General features: G+C 31.2%; 2 protein-coding genes across 6 annotated transcripts; one reads left to right on the forward strand and one right to left on the reverse strand.

The window, feature by feature from the left end:
• The first annotated feature begins 5,264 nt into the window (after positions 1–5,264).
• Positions 5,265–8,359, forward strand: LOC125052423 (odorant receptor Or1-like). Its single transcript, XM_047653268.1, has 5 exons — positions 5,265–6,111; positions 6,448–6,547; positions 7,040–7,144; positions 7,486–7,644; positions 7,937–8,359. Exons 1-5 carry the CDS (start codon positions 5,324–5,326, stop codon positions 7,997–7,999), a joined length of 1,215 nt encoding a protein of 404 aa, XP_047509224.1. The 5' UTR covers positions 5,265–5,323; the 3' UTR covers positions 8,000–8,359.
• A 117-nt stretch (positions 8,360–8,476) lies between these two features.
• On the reverse strand, positions 8,477–25,032 carry LOC125052422 (glutamyl aminopeptidase). 5 transcript variants are annotated; one of them, XM_047653266.1, is made up of 19 exons: positions 24,855–25,032; positions 23,378–23,487; positions 23,308–23,323; positions 22,098–22,459; positions 19,980–20,115; positions 19,317–19,593; positions 19,023–19,193; positions 18,180–18,277; positions 17,339–17,473; positions 16,790–16,956; positions 16,060–16,200; positions 15,309–15,394; positions 14,261–14,391; positions 13,441–13,641; positions 12,015–12,091; positions 11,373–11,524; positions 10,801–10,930; positions 9,811–10,033; positions 8,477–8,747 (listed from the first exon to the last, which is right to left on the reverse strand). In XM_047653266.1, the coding sequence occupies exons 2-19, from the start codon at positions 23,485–23,487 to the stop codon at positions 8,586–8,588; spliced, it is 2,775 nt and encodes a 924-aa protein (XP_047509222.1). In that variant the 5' UTR covers positions 24,855–25,032; the 3' UTR covers positions 8,477–8,585. The 5 variants fall into 5 exon arrangements, with proteins under 5 accessions (XP_047509222.1, XP_047509220.1, XP_047509219.1 ...); XM_047653264.1 differs by having other exon boundaries at positions 23,308–23,487; positions 24,859–25,032; XM_047653263.1 differs by having other exon boundaries at positions 23,308–23,487.
• Positions 25,033–25,144: the final 112 nt, after the last annotated feature.

Consider the following 25,144-nt stretch of genomic DNA (forward strand, 5'->3'; position numbering starts at 1 on the left):
CACACACGCAAAATTTCAAATGTTTGTTTGTCTAAGACAGGCAGCAACTTGGATAAGACTAAGTGGAGGTATTAAGGTATTAAGGTGTCGAAGAAAGGGTAATACCAAGCATCGTAAAATGAAATCGTGAGTTAAAGTGCATTTGGTTCTAGAAACAATAATCACCTTTAACCAAAATTTAAACAACTTATCTTATTAGAACCTTGTGTATCTAATTTGCGCGTATGATCGTTGACACATTTTTTAACATTTTATCGGCTATTCTAAGGTTCAGGTTATTGTAATATCATTGATATTTTTCATCACTATATAATATCATTGAATTTTTTATAGGCAAATGGGTGATCAGCCTTCTATGCCATACGTCGTCGACTTTACTGCATAAGTCAAAGGCACCATCAGTTTTTATTAGTCTAATATTATAAAAAATAATAGTCTATACTGATTATAATATTAATTAACTATATACAATATATGTAGTTCAACTTACTCGCAGTCGTAGACATATTAAGATAATGTAGTTATAATTTACATTCAAAAAAGGAAACAAAATATGAATACTGCACGTGGATATCACTCAGACTTATCTTGCAAATTAATTACTTTGCAACAGAGAGCAAAGGTCATATTAATTTTAAATAATTTAGAAGGAAATTTAAAATGGTGTCTGTAGTTACACGTTCTCGTATAAATTAGGTATATAATTAATTTTATGTTAGAAAAATTAATTCCTAAATATGTTAGTTAATAAGCATTTTTTAAACGATAACCGTGACTGTAATATTTTTAACTTTAGTCTTTCGTATATTGTATTTAGTGACATTAAATAAATAGCGAAAAAAAACGTATAATAAAGATTTTCTCTGTAATATCATTAATTGAAATTGGCTTCCACGTAATGTTCTCCCGAATCGGACTAACTAAATCAAACTTTTAAACACAGTAATAATTATTTATTTTACAAAAATAATATTTAATTAAAACATAACCTGCGGGGATTTTTAGGACATCAATAACTGTTTACATTTATTAGATCAAGCCTATCGTGCTACAATTGTGTACAAATTATTCTTTATGTTCCGTAAATCATAAAACTGGGCAATAGATTCAAGTTTGTTTCAGATTTTCAGTTGTCATCTATTGTATCTGCGCCGGGCCATCTGCTACTTAGATAATGCGAATGATGGCGTGTTTTCTTCAAGGGAGGTGATAATTGCATCTAAGTATGGTATTACTAAAGACCACTTCCAGTATTCTGAAGGGCTTTCTGCTGGATGATTGCTTCTATGACGTTGTTTCCCCGGCATTGATGTTATGTCCTCCTCCAGTCCGACATTCTCTGCAACAGCAGTAGCTTCCTTTATAATTTCGACTGTCACTTTTTCCGGATTTTCACGCTGGTTTTTAATTAAAAGTAAAATCCTTTTAACGTGTTCCGAGACTTTGACCACGTCCAAAGTCTAGTCTAGTCTACAGAATGGAGTACGTTGACAACGGGTTCCATCAAAGCCGAGTATTTGGCCACCAACATAATCCCGAGAATGAAAGACATTTTGAAAGTAGCCGCATGCCGCAATTGTGTAACGGCAACCGGTGAAATGAATTATGAAACCCCTATCATGCAGTGGCATATACCTAGTCAAAAACTACTTTCCTAAGTCCTTAAACTCCTGAAGAGAATCGAATCTTCTATGCTGTTTTTCTCAATGACTCACCTTAAAAAGTGACTTGCTCGCAGTGGATCGTCTTTATATATTCCACCCAATCAATTATATCGTAGAAAGAAATGCAATACACACACACACACCATACCTACCTCCTACCTACATATTTTTACCTAGGTAACAATGAAAATACTTAGAAAATGAAAAACGCCAATAATTTTATTGTTTTTCGAAGTAATCTGCGTTGCTCTCTACACATCGTTCGACGATTCAAGTAACGGAAATTACATTCGATGGAACCACTGAGAAAAGCAGTGGGCTCATTCTTCCTCCAAAACCTTCCTTCCAAATAACTTCGTATCTTAACTTTTAACAATATAATAATAATAACTTATTTATTTCAGATTATATCCATAAGTAGTTCAAGTAAGCGTTAGTAACAATTCGGTCTTAGTATGACCATTAAAGTTCTTAGTGTTTTTAAATGTTAATATTTTTCTATAATTATGTACAAATATATAATTTAGTTGCTAATACGAATTGCTACTATGATTTCTAAAGGCGAGTTTTAAAGTATTTATGTAGATATATATATTTATATTTGACCCGATAACGTGACAAAATTTTGCCTTAGAAATTTGGACAGGTTAACATTTTACATAAGGAAACGAAATTTAATATGTACGAGTCATTTAAGCGCCTTAAATGTTATTTAATAAACGAAATATGCGCAGTAGATACATAATTGATTAGATACAATTTTCACAACGTCGTAATAAAAATTTCATAATGTACATATTAATAAATATTTCTTAAATAATAATTCTTTTTATCGTTGTGTGTTACATTCCCACATTTACACATTTAATGTTCTTGGGGTCACTTATGCATTACTATGTTAGAACTCAAGATGGAAAATCGTATATGCGTGGTATTTGTGAACTATCGAAGTATGGACTGCTCTATGCTTTCTAAAATCAGTCTTTAATTTCATAATATTTCATGCTACTTAATTAAGTAATACATAATTATGCACCAACTCAAATCGTTGGTACTCTGTATTTATTCCGTATGTATTACATAAAATCATACATTAAGTTCAGCTAATTTGTAACCCGACATTCATTGACTTTTAGGCGGTATGAAGTTCGCCGTATCAGCCAGATTGTAATATAAATGTAGTATAGTTATTTATAAGGGCAAAATACAAACTTCAAACACATTTAAATCTACTGTTAGAGACAATTTAGATAATTAGCGACATACTGCTGTGTAATGTACTATATTTATTATGTAAAACGGTTTTCTTTAATAAACACCCGCACCTCGTAACAAGGAAAAGGTGGGACTCTGAAAAACTTGTGCAAAACAAATGCATTTTATGAAAACAGTGCTACTGTTATATAAATCAGGCCGGATAATATTTAAAATACCAAATGTAGATGCTATCGTAGATTTTCGTAGAAAGCATGTCTGTTTCATTATTTGGATAGTCACTCGTAAATTTCTGTGAAAATCGTAAATACCAATGACGATAATAGACGGTGTCAAAACTGTTTAAATAATGTGGTTATTATTTAAATTTAAACAACATATTTAGGATAATAAATAATACAGAAAAAATACAACGTAAACGAGTATGGAGGTTACTTAAAAAAATACTTGAAATTAGTTTAAAAGTTATTTAATTACAATTAAAAGTAACTTTGTAATTGATACCTTATTATGACCTAATTATGAAGTTCTAAAGCAAGATTTTTATAGTGACACATTATTTACGACTAACGTTTAGTTGTTTTATTTATTTATTAACACTTTTTGCAATAATTAGTACGATAACAATCAGATAACATACATTATTAATGAGGCACGGGTGTCTAACTAAATTTTATATATTATTAATAAAAAAAAATTACAAATAACATAGTAGACTTAATCGATGACAAAAGCTAATCATAAGTATCATGAATCACAATTAATGCTAAGTTCCGCCTGTTATTTATAAGTTAAGATGTTGCATAAATACTCAAGATGTTTTCTTTTGCTGTAGAAGTAAGTGCTGATTGCGCACACTGAAAAATACCACACGGGTGCGATTCGAACACAAACTCGGAGATTCGAGCGTTTCATCGCCATCGTCATAAAAATATTGTAATTTTGTTATACAGACGTTTTTAACAAAGACTAATAATAAAACTACAACACGTAATTTCACGTAATTATCAACAAAGTTTTAATTATTATTTGAACCCTCACGTCAGTCTTATTTCAGAGGTATCAACGATGATTCCAAACGTTAAAGAAAACTCAAAGGTTAGTGATATATTACAGTAAATAAATAAATTTAAACGCAGTTAAAACATTGACGCTTCTCATTTTGTATCCTTAATAAATCAATATCGTATAGAAACTGTTGTTTACTAAAAGATTCCTCAACATTTTATAAAACGTTAAATCTGACCTTTGTTAGTTACACTGTCTTAATGCAGAACAGGCCTAATCTCTTAAGTGTGCGACTTTTATTCTTGGCACTCGAATCACGACAATCCACACTTGCTCGTACGTTGAAGACATGGTGAGGAAACTATCTTAAACTTAGGGTACGTATCTTAAACGTAAGGTACAGGAGGTTGATCCCCTTGGCCCTTCATATCTATAAAAATAAAATGAGGAAGCAATCTGATTTCAAGACCCATAGCAGGGCTGTATATTATAGTTTTGGGTATCGCGACTGACTTAACATCGCGACGATTAATTAATTGTAAACATTCTTATAACGTTTTCTATTAATTGAGTAAAAATTAATTGATCCCGTCACTATTAGAGTTCGTCAACAACGTATTGGATTTAACATACAGAAATTACACTTAGTGCTAAGTCTCGAATCTTACTCTTAGATCGAGACAATGTGATCATCACATATGAGGCTCATTACCTAAGAAATAAAAAAAGTGGTCACCGGCATATCGTGTGTGACACACCAATTACTAAAGAATTAACAATAATAGCATTATTGTATCTAATTCATGGGGGAGTTACGAACCTTCAAAGCAGCAACGTAGTCTTTATATACTACTAATTCATTTTTAAAATTCGGCAGCGCATTATTGGTCAGCCATTTTGAAGTAAAACATCAAACAAATGCTTATAAACCAATAATTATGTCAGGTTCGTTTGAAAAATAATTCATAATTTGCCGTGTTTTTTTTTTGTACACCAGGAAGCAATCGGGCAAAACGCTTACCTGCCCTGCGATTCTGTAACTCACACAGCGGTTTTCGCATCGGCGGTGGCTTCTGAAAAGGTGGGAGCTTGTAGTTTATTGTTTATTAGAATGCCAAATCATAAAATGACTGCTTCACGACTGATTTCAGGGCGACCGCCGATGCGAAAACCGCTGTGTGAGTTCGAAAAGTGAGTTACAGAATCTCAGGGCTGATGTTAAGTAATCACGCCGCCTATGGACACTCTCAATGCTAAAGGGCTTGCGAGTGCGTGGCCGGTTTTTTAAGTCTGTTTAGAGTTTCGGCATTTCTATGCCGTCCATTTCGCCAATAATATAATTACTCATCTGAAGCATCAACTGTTTGTTGTAGAAAGGAAATCATGAGCTATCTGAAGACTATATAAGATATTTGACGCAAAACCGACGTACAACTATGGAGGTAACAATCAAACATTTGGTCAAAAAGATGGGATTATGGTTTGGTCCGCTGCGAGATAGCACGAACTTGTTCGCAAAGATTTGTATTATTTGCTTCTTTATAACGAATGTGGCCCAATTTGTTTCTTTGATTAGAAGCAGAAATGATCCAGAACATCTGTTTGCATGCTTCAGCGTTCTCTCATTTTGTGGAATGGGTTTTATTAAGCTGACATCGCTACAGTTAAGAAGGAAATCTTGGCGATTTCTCTACAAGAATACTTACAATATTGAAAACGAGCAATTGAACAATGATGATAAAACTGTAAATTACGAATCTGAGGATGAAGAAAACAGAACATTTTCTCCGCATATTTTATTATATACGAAACAGTTTGCTACTACAAGCAGTTGGTTGACAAAAATGTATAGTTTCACCGCTGTTGTGTATATTTTGTCTCCATTTATTGGATACGCGATGTACAATGCAAACGGAAACGTAGACGACTTTAGGGTACATATATTACCAATTTGGTCACCATTAGACAAACTCAGTATTATTGGTTACGTGTTCACATTAATCGTCGAATTAATAGCATCGATATACTGTGTGGCCATTCATATAACCTTTGATACAATTGCTACGGGAACAATGATAATTATTTGTGGTCAGTTTTCTTCGCTACACGAATATAGCCAACAAATTTGTGGAAGTGGGAAGCGATCTGACTTGAATGTGAAAAGAGATGCTAGAGCGCATTACCGAATAAAAAAATGTAATTTCATTCATGTTACATTGTTAAGGTAAGTATCGTAGCTGATAAATAAAACTTTACATGAGTCAAGCACTTCGTTTAAAATACTCCACGGATTGTGGGTGACAAAAGAATCATTGTTTCGACTTGGAAGGCACAGTAAGACACCAATATCTTATGGACTACCTATTTTTTATTTATATATTCTGGACTACCTCCCTACAGGCCAATGTTATCGAACACAAATACATATTATATTTATTGTTTACCTACGCTATAAGTTTTTTGAGGTAGACTATATCAAACCAAAATTTAAAATCAATTGAGAGAAAGCTGTATTTTGAAAATATCGGCACTACTTTTATATTGGAATATTATTTTGTAGCATGGTCAACAAATTGAATGAGTTAATAAGGAATATCATCGGTATATATTTTTTCTTAGCCACCTTGACTTTATGTTCAGTGGCGGTACAACTACAATCTGTAAGTACCTACGCAATTAATACTACTTTACGAATCAAACGCAAATTTACCATTTTAATGAGAAGCATTTTATTTTATATTTATTTAGAGGCACTTAATGATAAACTTATCTCACGAAAGCCATGCCACGCGTACAATGGCAAATACGGTTAAAATAGGGATTCCAGAAAAGCACTGAGCTTTCCAAACGGAATCTTTATTACGATTACTATAAGATTGCGATATCATTATTACGATTTTGACATTTATTCATACAATATGTATAACTTAACACGCATACTATTCCACATGGAACGCCCTTCCGATGAAATCAAGACTGCGTATGCAAATACACTTACTGCTGCTTATAATATATTAAAAATTACTTTAACAATTATTTTACTTGTTTTTCGTGCTGTTGGAACCTCGCGCTATTCGCTTTGCTTTTAGTGAGCGTATAAACGTGTTGTACTATTTTGTATCACGGTTGAAATAACTTGAATTTCCTTGTAGACGAAGCTAAGCGCCACTCAGCTAATCTCTCTGCTACAGTACATGTGCGCGACTCTTATACAGCTTTTACTTTACTGTCATTATGGACATGCAGTACAAACCAAGGTAATTAAGAACATTTCTGAGTTATAACAGTTGTTTCTTTTATACAAAATTTTCTTTGAATTTTATATTTTGGTCTTAAATATTATCTAAGTATATAATTAAGATAATTTTATGATTCATATGCATTATGTAAAAGTGAATAATTTTTAGCATTTTAGTGAGAAAGGTATCAATTTAAATCTAATTTTTACTTCTGATTTACAAAACGATTACACACAACACGATAAACAGTAAAACAACAATTTTATTATCGTTTACCTTCTGGTTATGGATATAATAGGAATTTTAAAAATACTAAATAGGCTTATTTTCCTTGTAATAAAGTGTAATTACCTTTTCAGAGTGCTGTATTTATTGGGGATGGCCCATTTACGTCATCCTGGTGGAGTGTTAGTGGCAAAGTGCGACGTGAAATTGCGATTTTATGCACAGGCATGTCTCACAGTTGTAGACTCTTTGCCGGCCCATTTAATGTTTTGAATCTTCACTCATTTATTCAGGTTTGTGTGTCGTTCGTTTTTATCACATATATAAAAAATATTATCATTATTTGTTGGCACTTTAGCGGTATAGTCTTCCTTTATTCGGCTAGCCAAAAATATAAACACAAAAACTTCAATTGTTAGGGCAACGTCCAGCACTGACGAATTTCATAATTTAGTTGTCATGAAAATTAAAACAATTAACTTTATGAATATCCTAGGTATAATATACATATTTAGGAGTGAGCGATGGGTTAGGTTTGGTGTCGAATATAGGATATTTTATGAGTTATTAAAACTTTTTTTACAGATTATTAAAACTGCATACAGTTACTACACAGTGCTTCGCCGTACGTCTGAACTAGAGAAATAAATTTAGATAACTGTTAAAAACATTTATATGTATCATTATTTAATACTTTTCAATTACTCTAAATGTAACAAGCTTTTTAAAACCTAGCATATTCACCATAACTTACTACTTAAATATTTTTAATGGAATGGACCAATTAACGTGTCGTGTGAGTGGATTAGAGGTACCACATATTAACCAATCATAATCAAACGAAAAACGGTATCATTAAATCTTTCTTACTCCGGCCTTACCTTAACCGAATTTTATCACCATAAGTATCAGAGAGTTGCCCATCTGGTAAGGAATCGCGGTTTTTCACAACATTTTGAGTTCGTAAAAAGGTTTTAAGTTCATTTAAAATTACTATCTTACGATATGCTTAAATGAGTTCTCAAATATACTCAATATACTCAAAATGATTGGCTTCTTATTTATTAAATTATCTATATTTAGGTAATAAAATTTAGAATAAGTGTAATAGAATACTACGCGAAATAAGGAACAACTTGTTGATTTATTTTTTATTAAGTAACTTTTACATACATCATTTGTAATTTTTTAAATTTTAAAACTTAATAAGGCATTTCAACAACTATATTTTCCATTATATAGATTTAATTGCCTTAACATAGTTTTCAAGCCACGAAGCAACGGTCGATTGATGGGAAGAAGTCCATTTGATATTATTACGGACATTCTCAAGCGCTCTTTGACGTGCGCTTGCGCCTGCGCCGGCCTCTGAATTCTCTTCGAAAAATGATATCATCTGAAATACAATTATTTCATTTCAATACTGATAACACTGTTTTTTGAATTGTCTATTTGGTTTTTAAAAAGATGTTCTTATCTTGCTTCAATTATATGAAATTTATGTGTTGTTTAAGATTCTGTTAAATTAGTTGTAAGTTAGTGATAGAATAAAAGGAAATAAATAAGAAAATATTAAAAAAAAAGATGACGATATATATTATTTTGTATTGTCCAAATAATACATTTGATATACACTGCGTTCACAGATACCCTCAATATAATTTTATTTTAAATTGTTGACGTAACAATATAATTTTCTAGAAATAGTGTGACAAAAGTATTTGAGTAGTGAGTAGTAAAAAAGCAAGTTGAATAAAATCAATGCGCGGAACAGTAAGTTGAACCTAAGTTTGTGAGATAACGCAATATTATGACGCACAAAATTAGGACATCAGAATAATGTTTATAAATCGTGTCCATTTGACAAAAAAAAGGGTGCGTGTACTTATGTACGCGCGTAAGAAGTTATACTTCTTTGGCATTATTAAAAATAGTTTTTGATTGCATGCAAATAATTAATTACAATTAAATAATCAAAGACTGGAAAAGGAGTCATTATAGTCAATAAAGTTCAGTATACATTTGAAAAATTAAATAAATAAATATTTATTATTATTCTCTTACATTAAGTGTAACATAAATTCTATTATTATTCGAATGTTGTTTTAAAATTATGTCCAATGCCGTAGCATCTTCCGTGGGCAACTTCATTCTGATAATTTTGTGTCACGGTGCGCGCGCATCGTAAAATTTCACTCTCAATTTTTCATGACGCGCCTAAAGAAGTATAACTTCAAAAACTTATTTCAGTAAAACTTTTAATAATTGTAATCTTTATCATTTACTGAGAGCATTAAGTTAAAAAATTGGTAAATTTTGAGCTCCCAAACAAATAAATCGTTTAAAAATAAATGGAAATATAGATTCCGATTATGTATGGACTATATAACAGACGAAAAATGTAAAGTATTTGAATGTTTGAACTGTATTATTACTTTTTTACCAAAAACCATATTTACCTCCTGTAATTGTTTCTCTGTATTAAAACCGCTGGTTATAGCAGGTATAAGGTTGCCAAGGTATCTACTGTTGAGTGTAAAACGGTCAACAAGTGTATTCCACCGATTTCGAACCTCGTCCCATACCAGTCCATTTCCAGAAGGATTAGTACTTATCAGCTGAAGAACGTTTAGGTAATCCTGGCTACGAATATTTTTCTCATCCCAAGCTAAATTAAGATATCTGAAAGGAATTTAATACTTTTAATAAAATTTAGATAGGGAAAGGAATTTAATTTGTCTGTTTAGAGATACAGCCATAATTATTATAATTCGAACGTTAATTTTGGTTTTAAATTCTCAAGTATCGAGTTTTCACACAAATTATACGTTTAAACAAATTTTATTCCATGCTGTTCGTTTTATTCAAGAAACAATTTATTTATATGAAACGTAAGTATAAAGAAACAATCTTACGTCCATATTAAGCAGTCTTCAGTGCTGTCATATAATATGTCAAACTTCATATAGAAAAAACTTGATTTAAGTTTGAAGTTTTAGAATAGATAGGCCTTGTTTTTTTTCATTGTCAAATTCAGAATATAAATAATTTTCAAATTCAGCATAAAAATAATTTTCAAAGACACCTAGATGTACAATGTATAGATCTTTTTTTATATATGACAAACGAGCCTACGGACCGTACAAAGCAGCTGCTGCTGCTCATGGGCACCCATATCAGTGGGTGCGAGACCTGTCTTTAAGAGAGAAGTATGCCCCTTCTTTTAAAAGGTTTTTTGAGTTCGTATATCCCAGGAAAGACCTCCTCTGGACTGGACCCGATCCAGATTGAAGATTAATACGAACAGGTATCGCACGAAATTACTAAAATGTTATATGCAAAAATGTCTCGTATTATTTTTATTTTACGATTGCTATTCCATTTAGATATTGATTGGGTTAGGTTTCAGAAATTAATTGACTCTAAAACTAACTCTCATAATTTTTTACCTTTTGAGAATAGCGACATCTTCCGGCGCTGAGAGTGCGGACCTCAGTTTAGTCTGTTCCTGTACATCTTCTTCCTGCAGATAGAGGGCCCACAATTTCTCCCAATCTTCTGCTGATGCATGCTTCATACCTTTGATAATAAATGTAGATTAGTACGTATCCAAGAAATTGTAAATGCACATACATTAGTTCTTCTCTCCCTATAACGAAATCTCTCTATAACGAATATAAATGCGCGGTCCCTTGAAATTCGTTATAAAGAGTTATAGTTATACGTTATAATACACTGTATATTAAATCTATCTCGCGATATTTATGTCGAAATTTATATAGTTTTATTAATACGCATTATTTTACTTTACTATAAATCCATAGTTTAACTTTAAACGAACTATGAAAGACCTCCTCAAATGATTTATTTCTGTGTGCTATATATATATATATATTGTTTTGTGGTCGTTATTAAAATTATTATTTAAAAACAGAGGCTTAATAGATGATCTATAATAAGATGTGACTTTAGGTAAAAGAAATAGCGGTCACTAGATTATTTTGAAGTAAATGCATCTTACCATAATAATAAATTAAGCTTCGTAAATCAGGTTCTATGATAGTATTAGTTCCGTGAGAGTTCAACCAGTTCAGAAACATATTTCTCACTCTGCGCTCAGCGTCAGGCAAACCGCTCGAAGCAGCTAATGTCAAAACTCTCGTTCGTAGCAAACTGCAAAAAATCTATCAATTATAAACTAATGTATACTCAATACTCATATATCATATCAAATATAATACATATACATTTTATATTTACAATTTATAAGATATGTATTTTATATGTCTTTTATAAAAACGAGAATATTATTTACATAATTTGACATTTTGAGTGACAGAGCGCTTTTAAGAAACTTCTCGCCGCGCACGATCACTTGACGGAAGCTGCCATTCCAGGTATTTATAAATCGACTTAGGGGCCATACCTACTACCTTAAAGGCCGGCAACGCACTTGCAAGTGTAGGCGTTAAGCTGTCTAAATAATCCGCCTGCTAGTTTGGCTCTTTCCCATCAAAATAAGAGGTCTGAGAAACTGTCAGATAGTCTCATCAATATGATATTATGTGTAGAACGCATTCAAATGTAATGTAAATTATAATATAAAAAATATATTCATCAAAGTTATGTTACACAAAAAGATATTTATGCATGCGAATATTACCCTTGAATCACATCCAAATTCGTCTTCTCCCAACTTTGTTCCGTATATAGACCAGAAATGAGGTGCTGAACATATTTCTGAAAATTAAATAAAATCTTTATAACACAATCCCTAGCTTCTATGTCAGAGTTGAACGATCGTAGATTAGTGGTTGAATAAGATGATCCAATTAAATCGGAAACCAACCATAAAACTAAAGTAAAAAGCTTGTATTTTAAGTACAGTTCGGTTCAAATTACCTTTACTTAGCTTTTTTCTCAAGTCCACAGTACGTAAAATTTCACTCTATATGAGTTTATTGTCATTATTAAACATTATTGTAGATATTTCTATCAAAATCAGTCTCTATTAAACTACATGAGAGTATGGATATATACAATAATATTTACGAACACACTACATCTTTGTTGATTCGACTAGTCACCGTTGTGTGTCAGGTGAGGTATAAAAAACAATATTTATACAAGTCATTTTACTCCACAATGATTTTTAAAGGCATGTTTTGGACATATTTCTGTATATTTTTCATAAAGTCAAAGAGCCTATAGTACAACAATCCATATTTTTTTTTAATACATAAGTATCCTTAAATAATGGATAACATGTGGGTACCCACTAAAGCGCAGCATACAGCAGCGATGGAGCGATGTATGATAGGAAAGAAAAGAATAGTCAACACAAAGAAGAGAATGTTACATTAAAAATAAATAAACAAAAGTGGAAATGGGCGGGGCACATGGCAAGAGGAACAGGAAAGTGGAGCAAAAAACTACTAAACTGGTGCCAACGAAAGAGAAAGAAGACAACTTAGAAGGTGGATAGACCACATTAAAGAAACCGCAGGTCTCTTCAGGAATTCGCAGAGGAATAGCGGGATTTGGAGGAGGTTTTTGCCAAAAAAGAGCACACAGATACCTAAAAGATTGAAATAGAAACGTATTTAAATGAAAAAGTATCTGAATTAAAAGGCTATTATTTTTTTTTACTATCCTTAAATAAGCGATAAGACACAAATTTTCTATTATTTTTACAGTGTAAAATAAGTTCCTAATAGTTCAGAGCAGTGTTCGCCTAGAATTATATCAGATATATATATATATCATTATCTTTATTTGATATTTTAAAAGAGTACCGAGAGTTTTTTACTCCGGCTTTTTCTCTCGGCCTACACCCTCTGTTTTCTTTGCCGATGAGTAGGGAAGTCTACAAATTCAAATTTAATGACGTGGAATAAGTGATACATGTATCTTATGTTCCATAATAAACATATTTTATTTTATTTTTTATTTTACAGACACTCTCTAGATTGTGCGTTCCAACCCCTACTTTAAAAAAATATACGGAAATCTGAGAACAAGACCAAGCTTTGCGCTTTGAAAGACGTCGTCCAAAAATAGGCACAGCCTGTAATTTTTTTAAAACTTACCTTCAAATTTTCATACGCAGGGGTATTAATGAGTTTCTTTGACAGATGACTGAATTTCGCTGAAGCTGTTTCCCACGGGACAAAATCTTTCTCCACGGGAAGGTATTGTGTGAGTGACAGTGCTATGTCATATGGTAAAATACCAGCATCTGATAAAGCAAACGCATCATCCAGTAAATGGGCCCTATCTGATATTGTTAGCTGAAAATTATTTTAAGTACAAAATTCAATTGAAATGAAAAAAAATCTTAAATACAAAAGTTATGTATAATATATCGTTTAGTGGCTTGTTTCAGCGTGCTACTCTCACCCCTGAGGTCGTAGGTTCGATCCCCGGCCGGGAACCAATCGACTTTCTATCTAACACGAGCTCGTAAGGTGAAGGAAAACATCGTGAGGAAATTGGTATGTTTCTAATCTAAAAATCAACGACATGTGTCAGACAGAAGGCTGATCATCTATTTGTCTATGAAATAATAATTATCTAAGAAATGGATGCAATCACATATAGGGTTGCAGCGCTACTAGATTATTGATTTTCTGATTTTACGCAGATGACGCTATTTATTTAGTTTAAAAAGACAAATCTAAAGACTCACCCCAGAAACAAATTTAAAACAACACAGGACGTGAAAATATTAAACGAAAGATAAAAACAATGACACATTACGTTTAATTGTGTCAAACGGAATCGAAAATATGAATGCTTTTGACTTCTGCGGCTACTAAGCGAAAATAAATATTATTTCCCCGGGAAACGTATCTTACACGCATATGTACCAAACGACCGCGACGGTTATTGGTTACTAAAGCATCTTACCATATTAGATTTAACTTTAAGTTGCTCGATAATCTGACTCCACATATCCAACGGATAGTTAACTCTGTAATAGCCCATTTGATTGTTATTGATTTTTAACAATTTTTCATCGTCGCTGAGAGATATTTCCACTGAAATTATATATTTTTTAAATTTAATTTTTATGCATATATATATTAAAATATAGTTTACGCGCTAAATTTCAATTGTATAAAAAATATTTTTTGAGTAGGTACTTATGTATGGAGAAGTTACAAAGTAGTAAAAGGTAGTCCTTTTGATAGAAAGAAGATAATTGAATTATTTGAAAACTATCGGATGGCAACACAGAATGTCATTGAATTTCTTAGGTTAGTATGATTTATTCTCTTGATACTTCATGCAATTACTGATTTTTATTTCTATTATATATTTTTTCCGAATAGTTAACAGGTATAATAGCCTAAACTTTGTTTTATTTGATAGAATATTTCGTTTCGCAGGATTTGATTATTCCGAAAAAAGTTGTGTTTTATAATAAATATAGTTTTAGTTTTCCATGCAATGCCATGTCAATAGTCATTTTAAGTATCAATAGTAAAAGTCTAAACACGTATATTATTTAATTTCATAGAAATACAGTTACAATCAATGTAAAAAATAATAAAATAAAATCAAGAATCAAGTAAGTTTAATCCACAAAATAAATCAAACTTTTAGGGATACCATACATTTTTTTTAATTTGCCGCGTTTTCGTTATCTTCTTTCATTAGCCAGACTCTATAACCGTATTATGAAATAGTTTATTGTGTACAGTTCTGTACTCTATAGTAGTCTGTAGCGAACCCACATTCTACGGCTACAATCACCTCGATGACGTCAAACTCTGAAACGCGCCAACGGAGTTTTACCGAACGCTATATTTAACTTTTCGACCTTAGGGGCCACTTAGGGACCAGTCAGTGGTTAGAGTTGTCGAGGATCCTCCATTCAGGTCGGAGAAACATCATCCTTCCTCCACAGCACTGATTGATTAAGTATAAATCCCTATATTAAAGTAATTCTTACCGCTATCCGACGTATCAGCAAACCATAGTATATCGTCACGCTTCTCTTTACTCGTTGAATACGTTATAGGTACATACCAACGATAACTGAAGAACATAGAAAAAACTTGATAACTGTCGTTTATGATAAATAATGCAACTTATAATTTAGACAAACGTTATAGGAGAAAAAGATTTAAATTTTTATAATAAGTGTGTTATGTTTGTGATTAAATGTGTATTCTTATGGGATTGTATGTATTGTATAATTGTAGATATTATTATTATGACTGAGATACTGGAAAACAAATAAATAAAATTCTGGAAAAAGTGTAATTTTTCTGTTCAATATCAATTACATGTGAAAGGAACGTCGAAACGACGCGACGGTGCGTTCTATTGTGATTGGTGAACAACATCACTAGTCCGAGACGCGGTGACACGTCATTCGTTCGTTAACCAAATCACAAAACGTTTCTGGCGTCTGTCGTTTTCCATTCTCCCTTAAATCCCCCACAAATTATTTAATAAAAAATTGGTTGGTTTTTAAATTCAACTATTTTAAGGTTCCAATTTGACAAGACTGGTATCTAATATATTAATTTCAATTTCAAATAGTAAACATTCTTAGCACCTCAATTCCCTTAATAAAACATTTGACAACAATCTTGTTAATTTTAACGTGAAGTTTCCGGATAACTGTAGTAAAGTTAATAAAGTAACTGGGCACTTTGAAAATATCTAAATTATCTATAACAGTATAGTATACTTACTGAAATTCCGAGTCATCATCATAAGTCGCAGCCGGGTCTAAGAGAAACCTTGATTGTGTCAATATATAAATATTGTTAGCCGCAGGCCTCACTGTTATAAGGGGATATCCCATTTGTCTCGTCCATGTATCCATTATGTATCTGTGAAAATGTTATTTTAAGGAAAAACCTTCAACATGGCATTGTTAAAATTAAGAATATGGCTATTGATCATAAAATCGACAATATCATAGATCAGTTTTAATTATAGTTAAAACCAGTTATTTGTGAGACAGTTAAGACAGTAGTTAAGGCAGCCCCTTTATACATTTACAAAAATGGAAATACAATATAGAATTTACAAAGTTTCAAATGTTGTAAGGATATTATGCGGCCATAAAGAACGACGCAACAATGCGTCTGTGGTCTAGTGTATATTACTTCGCTGGAGTCATTTATACAATTATCCGAAGAAAGAAATAATCGAAACAGATAATTATCGCATCATAACCAAAGCTCAGAAAAGAAAAAGAAAAAATCCATTGTACAATATTATTGAATTGAATCATATTTTATTTAATCGATCGATTGACGAAATTTATTTATTGACCTCAACGTAGTTACAATATTTAAATATTTTTATTTATTTTATCCGGAATCGCAGAATTATCGGACTAGAATTTATTCATAGCAACTTCAAATAATGTTTCATTTAAATGACATTATTAAATGCAATTTATCTAACACTTACTTGAGGCTTAGATGTGGATAAAGAGTTTTAAAGTATGGCTCCAGTGAAGATAGTAACTCTTGAGTGACGGTGTTGCCATATTTGTACTTCTTTAAATAATCTGAAACTCCTTTACGGAAGTTTTCCTCGCCGATAAAGCCCTCTAACATTCTTAAAATTGATGCACCCTACAATATTATTTAATTTACTTAAAAAAGAACTAGACATAATCGTTTTCTATGAATGTTTTATTAGCAAATTGCAAAAATGTTTACCAAAGATGTGAAATAAAATAACATATGCTAACATATTAAAATTACATTTACAATTTTGTTTTACAGAGTCTTTTAGACTCTGCCATATGTTCATTAACTGCCTAAAAATAATCAGCAAGGTTCAGAATTAGAAGAGTATTTTTTTAAAGCTACTACGACTCTAGTCGAACTACATACGCACAATATTCTATTCTGACTCTGTTCTGTCAAATTATAGAATTGGTTCGACAGATCTTTATTAAAGTTACTAATAAAATACGACCCTGAATTATAAATTTAAACAAATAAAAATTACCTTATTGTACGATATAGAATCAAAGATGGCGGTGATTTGATCTGGTGTCTCCACTTTTTGAACTATAGGGTGACTTGACAACTTCGCATCTGTCACTAAAACTGAATGCAGAGTTTTCGTTAGGAATTGGTCCAGCTAAAACAAAACAAGCTCTCTTATTTATAAACATTAAATTTTTATTAATCTTACTAAGTTGTTTTACTTTAGGTAGGGTAAAAAATTCAGAGTCGAGATTGCGCAAAGTATAACTCCCGTATCAAATCTAATACGTTTTTGACTTTGACAGTTACTCTCGCAACATATTCAATGATAGTTGATAATCATTTAAGTATTTCACTGTATAGAATTCTTGTTCTTTCTAAAGCTTAACATGGCTGAAATTATTGTATAAATAAAACATATATAGAACTACGTTTAAGTATAATAAATTAAAAAAAGAATGATTTAGTATTATTATTAGTAGTCAGTAGAACCTGTTCGACTGTAGTAGGTACTATTATCATAAATGTAGTCATTCGCAGACATATTACTGGGTTAATTTCTTGTTGTTTAATTTTTCATATATTCTAGGAGATTAGTGCTTACGCAACCACACACAAGCTTACGCAACACACGCAGACAATTATAATCTCTACGTCTACCGACTCCAAGAGCGACCTCAAAGCTATTGCTACTCTCTAACATAGAACCCTAATGACGTCACTGACGATTCTAACTTGGAATTACGTGAAAACTCAATATCGAAATCGCTTACTTTATAAATCATTCATATTAGTGTTATGGATAATAAAATAACAATCATGAAGACGGTCATAACCATTAGTTAGATAATTAAAATTACCATAGTCCAGGAAGGTTCAATAGCATTCAATGATTTCACTTGCATATACGACGCAAAACCTTCGTTGAGCCAAACTTCATCCCACCACTTCATTGTCACTGAAATGAGAAAAAATTAAGTTTTAATAGCATTTCTGTAATAGAGATCCTCAAAGCTATTACGTTATTACGCTAAAAAGTTTACGCTATTTTTAATCGATTTAAAAAAAAAACTAATAACGGTCAATTCGACATATGATTTTTTTTGTATTTACTTTATGCAATTCCAATAGTAGTCCAAAATATTACTTAATACAAATGCAACATAAATCAGCACTTAAGTATAACCAATTATAAACTAATTGGTCAAATTTGAAAGATTTTTCAGATTAACATATGAACATTATATAATAATAATAATTTTATTAATCAGACAAATACAGTCCATTGATTGATTAGTGAGTTAGTAACAATAGTTTCTTAAGATCTATGTTAGAGAATTAGAAAAAATAAGGAAAAAGTAGTTAAATAAAAACTATCAGGTACAAAGCCCTGCGGAGATGTCGGAGCAGTGTCGTAAATAGGGGCACTCCATTCTTTCGACTATCATCCGTAAGATTATAGTCAACAGTATAAGTATTTATGTTGGCATTAAGATTCTTTAATAGATTTTTGAGCTATCTTGTCTAATTGGTACTTTATTCAGTCAGTTAATATTAAGGAAAAGGTATTTAAATGGTATATGGAATTATAAAATGAAGTTTTGTATGAATTACTCAAAATCCCAGACTTACTATATCTTATATTGGGTAAGCGAAATCAAAAATTTACTACTGTATTGTTAATACAAATATTTTCACTTTACCTAAATTGCCAAACCACATGTGTGCCAACTCATGTGCAATTGTATTGGCCACACTGATTTTATTCTGCGATGATGTTGTGGCCTCATCGACCAGAAAGGATGTTTCCCTATATGTAATCAAACCCCAGTGTTCAGTAGCACCTGATACATAATCTGGAATCGCGATCATATCTGAAAAAGTTTTTTTTTTTGTTATAATAAAGACTTGTGTAAAAAAAATCCAAGACATTTTGCAAACAAAATGCATTCCTGTGACAGATTGTAAAATATAATATAGTATTCAACGTTACATACCAAGTTTAGGAAGAGGGTATGGCACCTCATAATACTTAATATAGAATTCTGTAGCTCGTTTTCCAATATCTTGAGCAAAATCAATTTTATGCGTTTGTTGCTTCTGAGCAAATGATCGTAAAGTGAAGTCTTTACCAATACCACTTGTATTTATGAGTGTTTCTTTGTAATCAAAGTTGCATACAACAAAACAGGCTAGATATGTGGACATAGGAACACTTGTAGCAAAAGTTACAGTTTCTGTTTTTGTAGATTTATCCACAGATTTTGATATTTCCTATAAGCAAAATTGAATTATCAGTCTTAAAATTAAATGAAGAGATAAAAATATGATTGATATTTGACTATCTTTAAACAAGTATGCAAGTTAAATTCATTAAACTTGTTCTATATTGCCTATTTTTGAATATTTAAAATTGTGAGAGTAAAAAGTAAAGTTTTAGTTTTTGTAAGAAATCAAAAAATGTAATAGAAATACAGATATCGCTAATTTCAAATGATTACATATTTTCTTACATTAACAACCTAATAGGCAATAGGCCTTGAAGCCTTGAAATATACTGGAGTTTTAAATTATAAAGATAGAGAATCATAACCTCTGGTTCGTATAAATATTGCATACCATAGTAATATTATTAGTTTACCTTATAAAAATAATCTTACATTCATATTTGAGAGTGCAACATAATCAATAGGCTTGACTAAGGTTATGTCATATGTTGCTTTAAAATCAGGTTCATCAAAACATGGGAATGCCTGGCGAGCATATGTCGGCTGAAATTTACTTGCCACCATAGAACTGAAACAAAGAAGTTCAGTAAAATAAATAAAGATCTTCAATTACACTGCAAGATAAATCTGCCAATGTTCTACTGTCAAGTAGTCAATCTCTATCTATTTGTTGGTTACATACTGGTTTTCTTTCCATTAATTATAAATGTCTGAAGATCTTAAGAAAAGCAAATATCAATAAATATAATTGCTAAATATATATCAATTAAACTTCTTCAGAAATAAGTTATGGTGAACCAGCAGAGACATTCCTATTTCCCTAACATTTTACAATTACAGAAGTTCAACGGTCTTATTTATTAAAACTGATATTTACCCTCCTGCTTTAAGCCTAGAGAGATAGAAACCTACAATGTTCCTAGTCAAATCTCCACTAAATTCAATATTTATATCATAACTTCCAACATGAATTTTCTTATCAAATTGAATATATAATTGTTCTAATGATTTAATCTCAAAATATTTCTGTACTGTTATTTCATTGTGGCCACTAGTCACTTTTACATCTTTGATATGTAAGAATTTTGTATGCAAAGAAAAATTATCTCGTTCACCATCGACGATAACATTTATGCTCACTTCTCCTAGAAATTTCCCTGACTCAAGATCAGGATTTAATTTTAACTTGTAATTCACAGGGTGGATTAACTGGGACAATCTTTCAGATAACTTTATCTTGGATGTTTCCATTATTTTTTCGCAATCACTACTGCTGAGTGACCGGCTATATAGAAAACCTTGTTTACAACTAATATTCTGTCGGTATATTTTCTTAAAGGCAAAAACAAAAGTTTTTTTCAACATAGAGTCAAACCCAGTAGTTATACAGCGTTAATAACATCTAGCAGCAAAGTTAAATTTTCCAACCCTTTTTTAATTTCTTCTTATCTAAAATAGTAAATTATAAATATAAACATTCTCAAAACTTTCCCGGATTTTCGAAGTTTTATGAATACATCTTTGATCTCATATGAAAGGTGTCATTACTGTAAGTGAACTGTCAACCATCAAAGCAAGTCTGTGCCCTGTGGTTATTGGCATGTTGAATGTTGATGCCACCGACTAGTCAACCGATGTCCGACACTACCGTATAGTTTATTAAATAAGCAAACTGCGTACAATAATAGAAAAAACAATTTAATTTCTTTTAAAAAGCATAAAAGTCTGACTATAATGACAAATATCTGCAAATGCCTAGTCCTTTAGTGTTATTTCTATGTAGTTATTCGATGATAATGAGTTATACGATTTTTTTAAACGTATAGGTATCACGATAAAGGAAAACAAATTATTTTATGCTCCTTGTTAGTTAATAATTATAAACTAAACAGTTTATAAAAAGTGGACATAAAACAAATAAACCTTTCTGAGGATTAAACCATCAATAAATAGGTTTGTATTCAAATCTGCTACTTCAGGTTCTAAACCACAATCTAAACGTGAGCAAATAAGAATATAATATTTTAATTTTATGTAGGTAACGTCCTATGTAGGTTCTTGTGTGAAACATGACTACAGAATTATAGAAAATAGATCGTTTATTATAATAATATTGCTCGTATATTTTGAGTAATAAAGGACATTTGCGTATTCTATTTGAGTATTTTATATTTTATGTAAAATAATTTATTGAAATCTCAAATGACGAATTGTAAATTAAAATGCCACGTGTTTTTATTATCGAAAAATTATATTATCGAAATATTAAAAAAATTATGATTTGTATTAATTTTGGAAACTTTTAATATTTTAATGATAATTAAATTCATAAAATTCCTTACATATCTCCTTTTTCCCTCCCTCTAAGTCTCGGAAATTTAAAGTTTAAGATTTGTATAAATATGAACAAGACTTAAAAATTAGTTTGCCAAAGAAGTTTCACTTCTGACACGTGTACTTTGTACGCACACACTTTTTTAATTTTATGGCCTGGTAACGAGACCTTTAAGCCAATTTAAAACTACTTAATATGAAATAACGCCAACTTACAGGCCACCTCGCAGTTTACTTTGATAAAAGCCGACAATTCCTGTGTCAAGTTTCCCAGTAAAATTTAAAGTTAATTTGTACACCCCTTCACTGATTTCATTATGTCCAAACTGCACCTCATAAACCTCCCTTTTTGGTATTAAATTTGTTGTATTTATTTGCACAAATCTGTTTGCATCGTCGTTGAAATCAACATAGTTGATCGATAGATTTTTAACATGAACCTCAATATTGGTTGTTGGTCGTAAGACGCGCATTCTTATTGTTACTTGCCCTTTAAAACACCTTCTTTCTAAGTCAGGCCATAATATTAGGGTGTAATTTAACGGCCTCACATCTCTTGAAAGTCGGTAGTTTATAACCTGTAACGTAAACGCGTTTATATATTATAGTATAAAAATGAAAACGCACCCCGTTTGGTTAAGATGTACCCCTTTATTCGTGAAATCAAAATCACGCAATGACCCTGTTTTCTTTTCATCATACCCAAAAATTCAGTTCGATAGAAAGAGACGAGTAAGCAATAAAAACCGTGTATTTAGACTGATTCAGATTTCGTGAATAAGAAAGGGGTGAAGACTAATTTTTATAAACTTGTCAAACACCAATTGGTTATTTAACAGGATTAAAAGAAAACATTTTTAGATTACTTCTGGAACCTAAAAAAACCTGTTATTCTGCGTTTTGTGTGAAATTTTAATGGTGATTTCTGTGTACATTCAAATGGCAGGCTGTGACAAAATTTTCAAATACGATAATAAGAAACCCCGTGATATAAGTATGTGCCAAAGATGTCAAAATGCTTCGAAAGGAGATGCAACATCTTCCTTCAATTACCAATTATTGTAAATAAATATAACAGTATAAAAATCGCAATTATTTATGAAAACTTCCGAACAGCATTGCGTCAATTTCATCCAAATTTCATATACTGGATATTTTGTTAAAAAATAATCTGTAACGAAATGAATCCCAAAAGAGGATTAGACAGACGTATATAATATACGTTAACAAGCATGCCGGCCTGGTCAATTCCACTGATCCTGATTCCTGACCGGTTTGTGTCACGTGACTTATGTACATAAAAATACATATTTTTAATTACGGATTTTTTGATAAATTAGTGATTATTTTTAATATTTACAAGTTATTTACTCCACAATGCTTTTTAAAATGACGTTCACCTATATAACTATAGATATGTACTTACATGATCTTCTTTTGTCTTAGTTTTTTTTGAAATGTCAGTACTTAAAATATTTCCTTCTACTCTATGTGTTGTGCTTTTGACTGACAATGCTATCGTGGATACAAACAATGAAAATGATAGTAAACTCAACATCACGATAACTTTATGAGGACATGCCCAAGACATCATATCGGACTTCATCTGAAAGAAAATATTCAATGTCGAAGTATGTTAAAAATTAATTGTTAGAATTATCAGTAAGAAAGGTTTTCTCGATTCTAATCAATCCTAAATGTCGTAGTTAGATAAAAATGGCCAATCTAGGTTGCGTTTGGAATTAACTTAAAATCTTGTACATACAGTAATTATTTAAAAGCATCGACATCAGTATTGTCTTGGTATTTGCTAGTAGTAACTCATTTAAATAAAATTTCTTTTCTTACAAAGGTAATTATAAAAAGTAGCACGTTTTTAATTCTGGGTAAAACAACATATTAATTGATGTATTTTTTTAGTCTGTTCTGTATGACATGTATTGTATTTTTGCTACTAAACTTGTATCATAATATCAATATAGCAGGTTCATTATTTTACTATTTTAATTTGGTGTCTACGATATTTCAGTTTACAACGATGTTTATACGTGGGTAACACTGAAAATGTTTAGAACTGGTCAGTTAGAAACATTGCTTATGAAAACTTCTTTTGAATTTTAGAACTCTTTGGTAACCTAATGTAGTATATTGCATTCATTGGTCATTTATTTTTGTGAATTGGCGGCAACTTAAATTTCCTATGTCGATAGTACGGGTGCCTATGAGAAAATCCTCTACTAATGAATGCTAGGTGTCGAATAAACGATCTTCTAATTAGTTGGCGATAGTACTTTTGGTCTCATCCCTATTATTATCGAATCAGACTTCTATGGAGCCACAGTCTACTAGTGTCCAACGACTAGAATATTATTTTTTTATTTTAATTTAGGGAAATTTTCACAAATAAAAAACAAGCTAAATTTATTGCAAAAACAAATAAAAAATTGTGCCTTTAAGGAAAATAACAAACTTCTTCGAGATATTTATTCTTAAATAAGGTAAACTTCATAGTAGTATTTTTAGTATTATGATTTCATTATTGTAGTTTTAGTAATATTCAGGTATATATATTTAGTTTATGTTTGAACGCGTTAAACTTTGATCAAGCATTCCTTTTTATAACCATGAAGCAACAGACGAAATATAAAAAAAGGTTTAACACAACAGAACGTACAGAACAATCTTAATAAGTATAATTTATGCAGTTTTGTTTATTAATATGTACCTACGATCCTTATATCATTACACTACCAAGTAATAAGTGTAAAGATTATTTCAATGTCCCTAATTAGGTATTCGCGGAGAAATTAAAATTTAATTTAATTTTCCTTAAAGGCTACTGGAAAGAGATAATAAATAACTGTTAAAGGTTTCCTTGAAATTGCAGTTTAAAGTAAATATTACTTACATTTATATTGAACGTTTAACCACTTTCGCATTTAGGGTCTTAATACACCAAAAGTACATACTTACCTACCCTATTTCGTAGTATTCACAAACACTTCACGAAAAATTAACTCTATTGACAAATCCATTGAGCCATGAATAGAAATCGATCGATGTTATATTTCGACACAACGATAAATTTCAATTGCGAACTAGGTAAATGTACCTAACCGTTGTGGTTGTTTTGAAGTTGTAGACGAAGTGACGACTAAACGTTTATACTTACATAACCACCACCTTTACAACCTTAGAATGTTTCTCCGATTAGAATATTGTTGAATTTTCTAAAACAGGTATAACAACCGTAGAACTTCAAA

Source organism: Pieris napi, chromosome 9, assembly GCF_905475465.1.
Source record: "Pieris napi chromosome 9, ilPieNapi1.2, whole genome shotgun sequence".
Taxonomy (NCBI): domain Eukaryota; kingdom Metazoa; phylum Arthropoda; class Insecta; order Lepidoptera; family Pieridae; genus Pieris; species Pieris napi.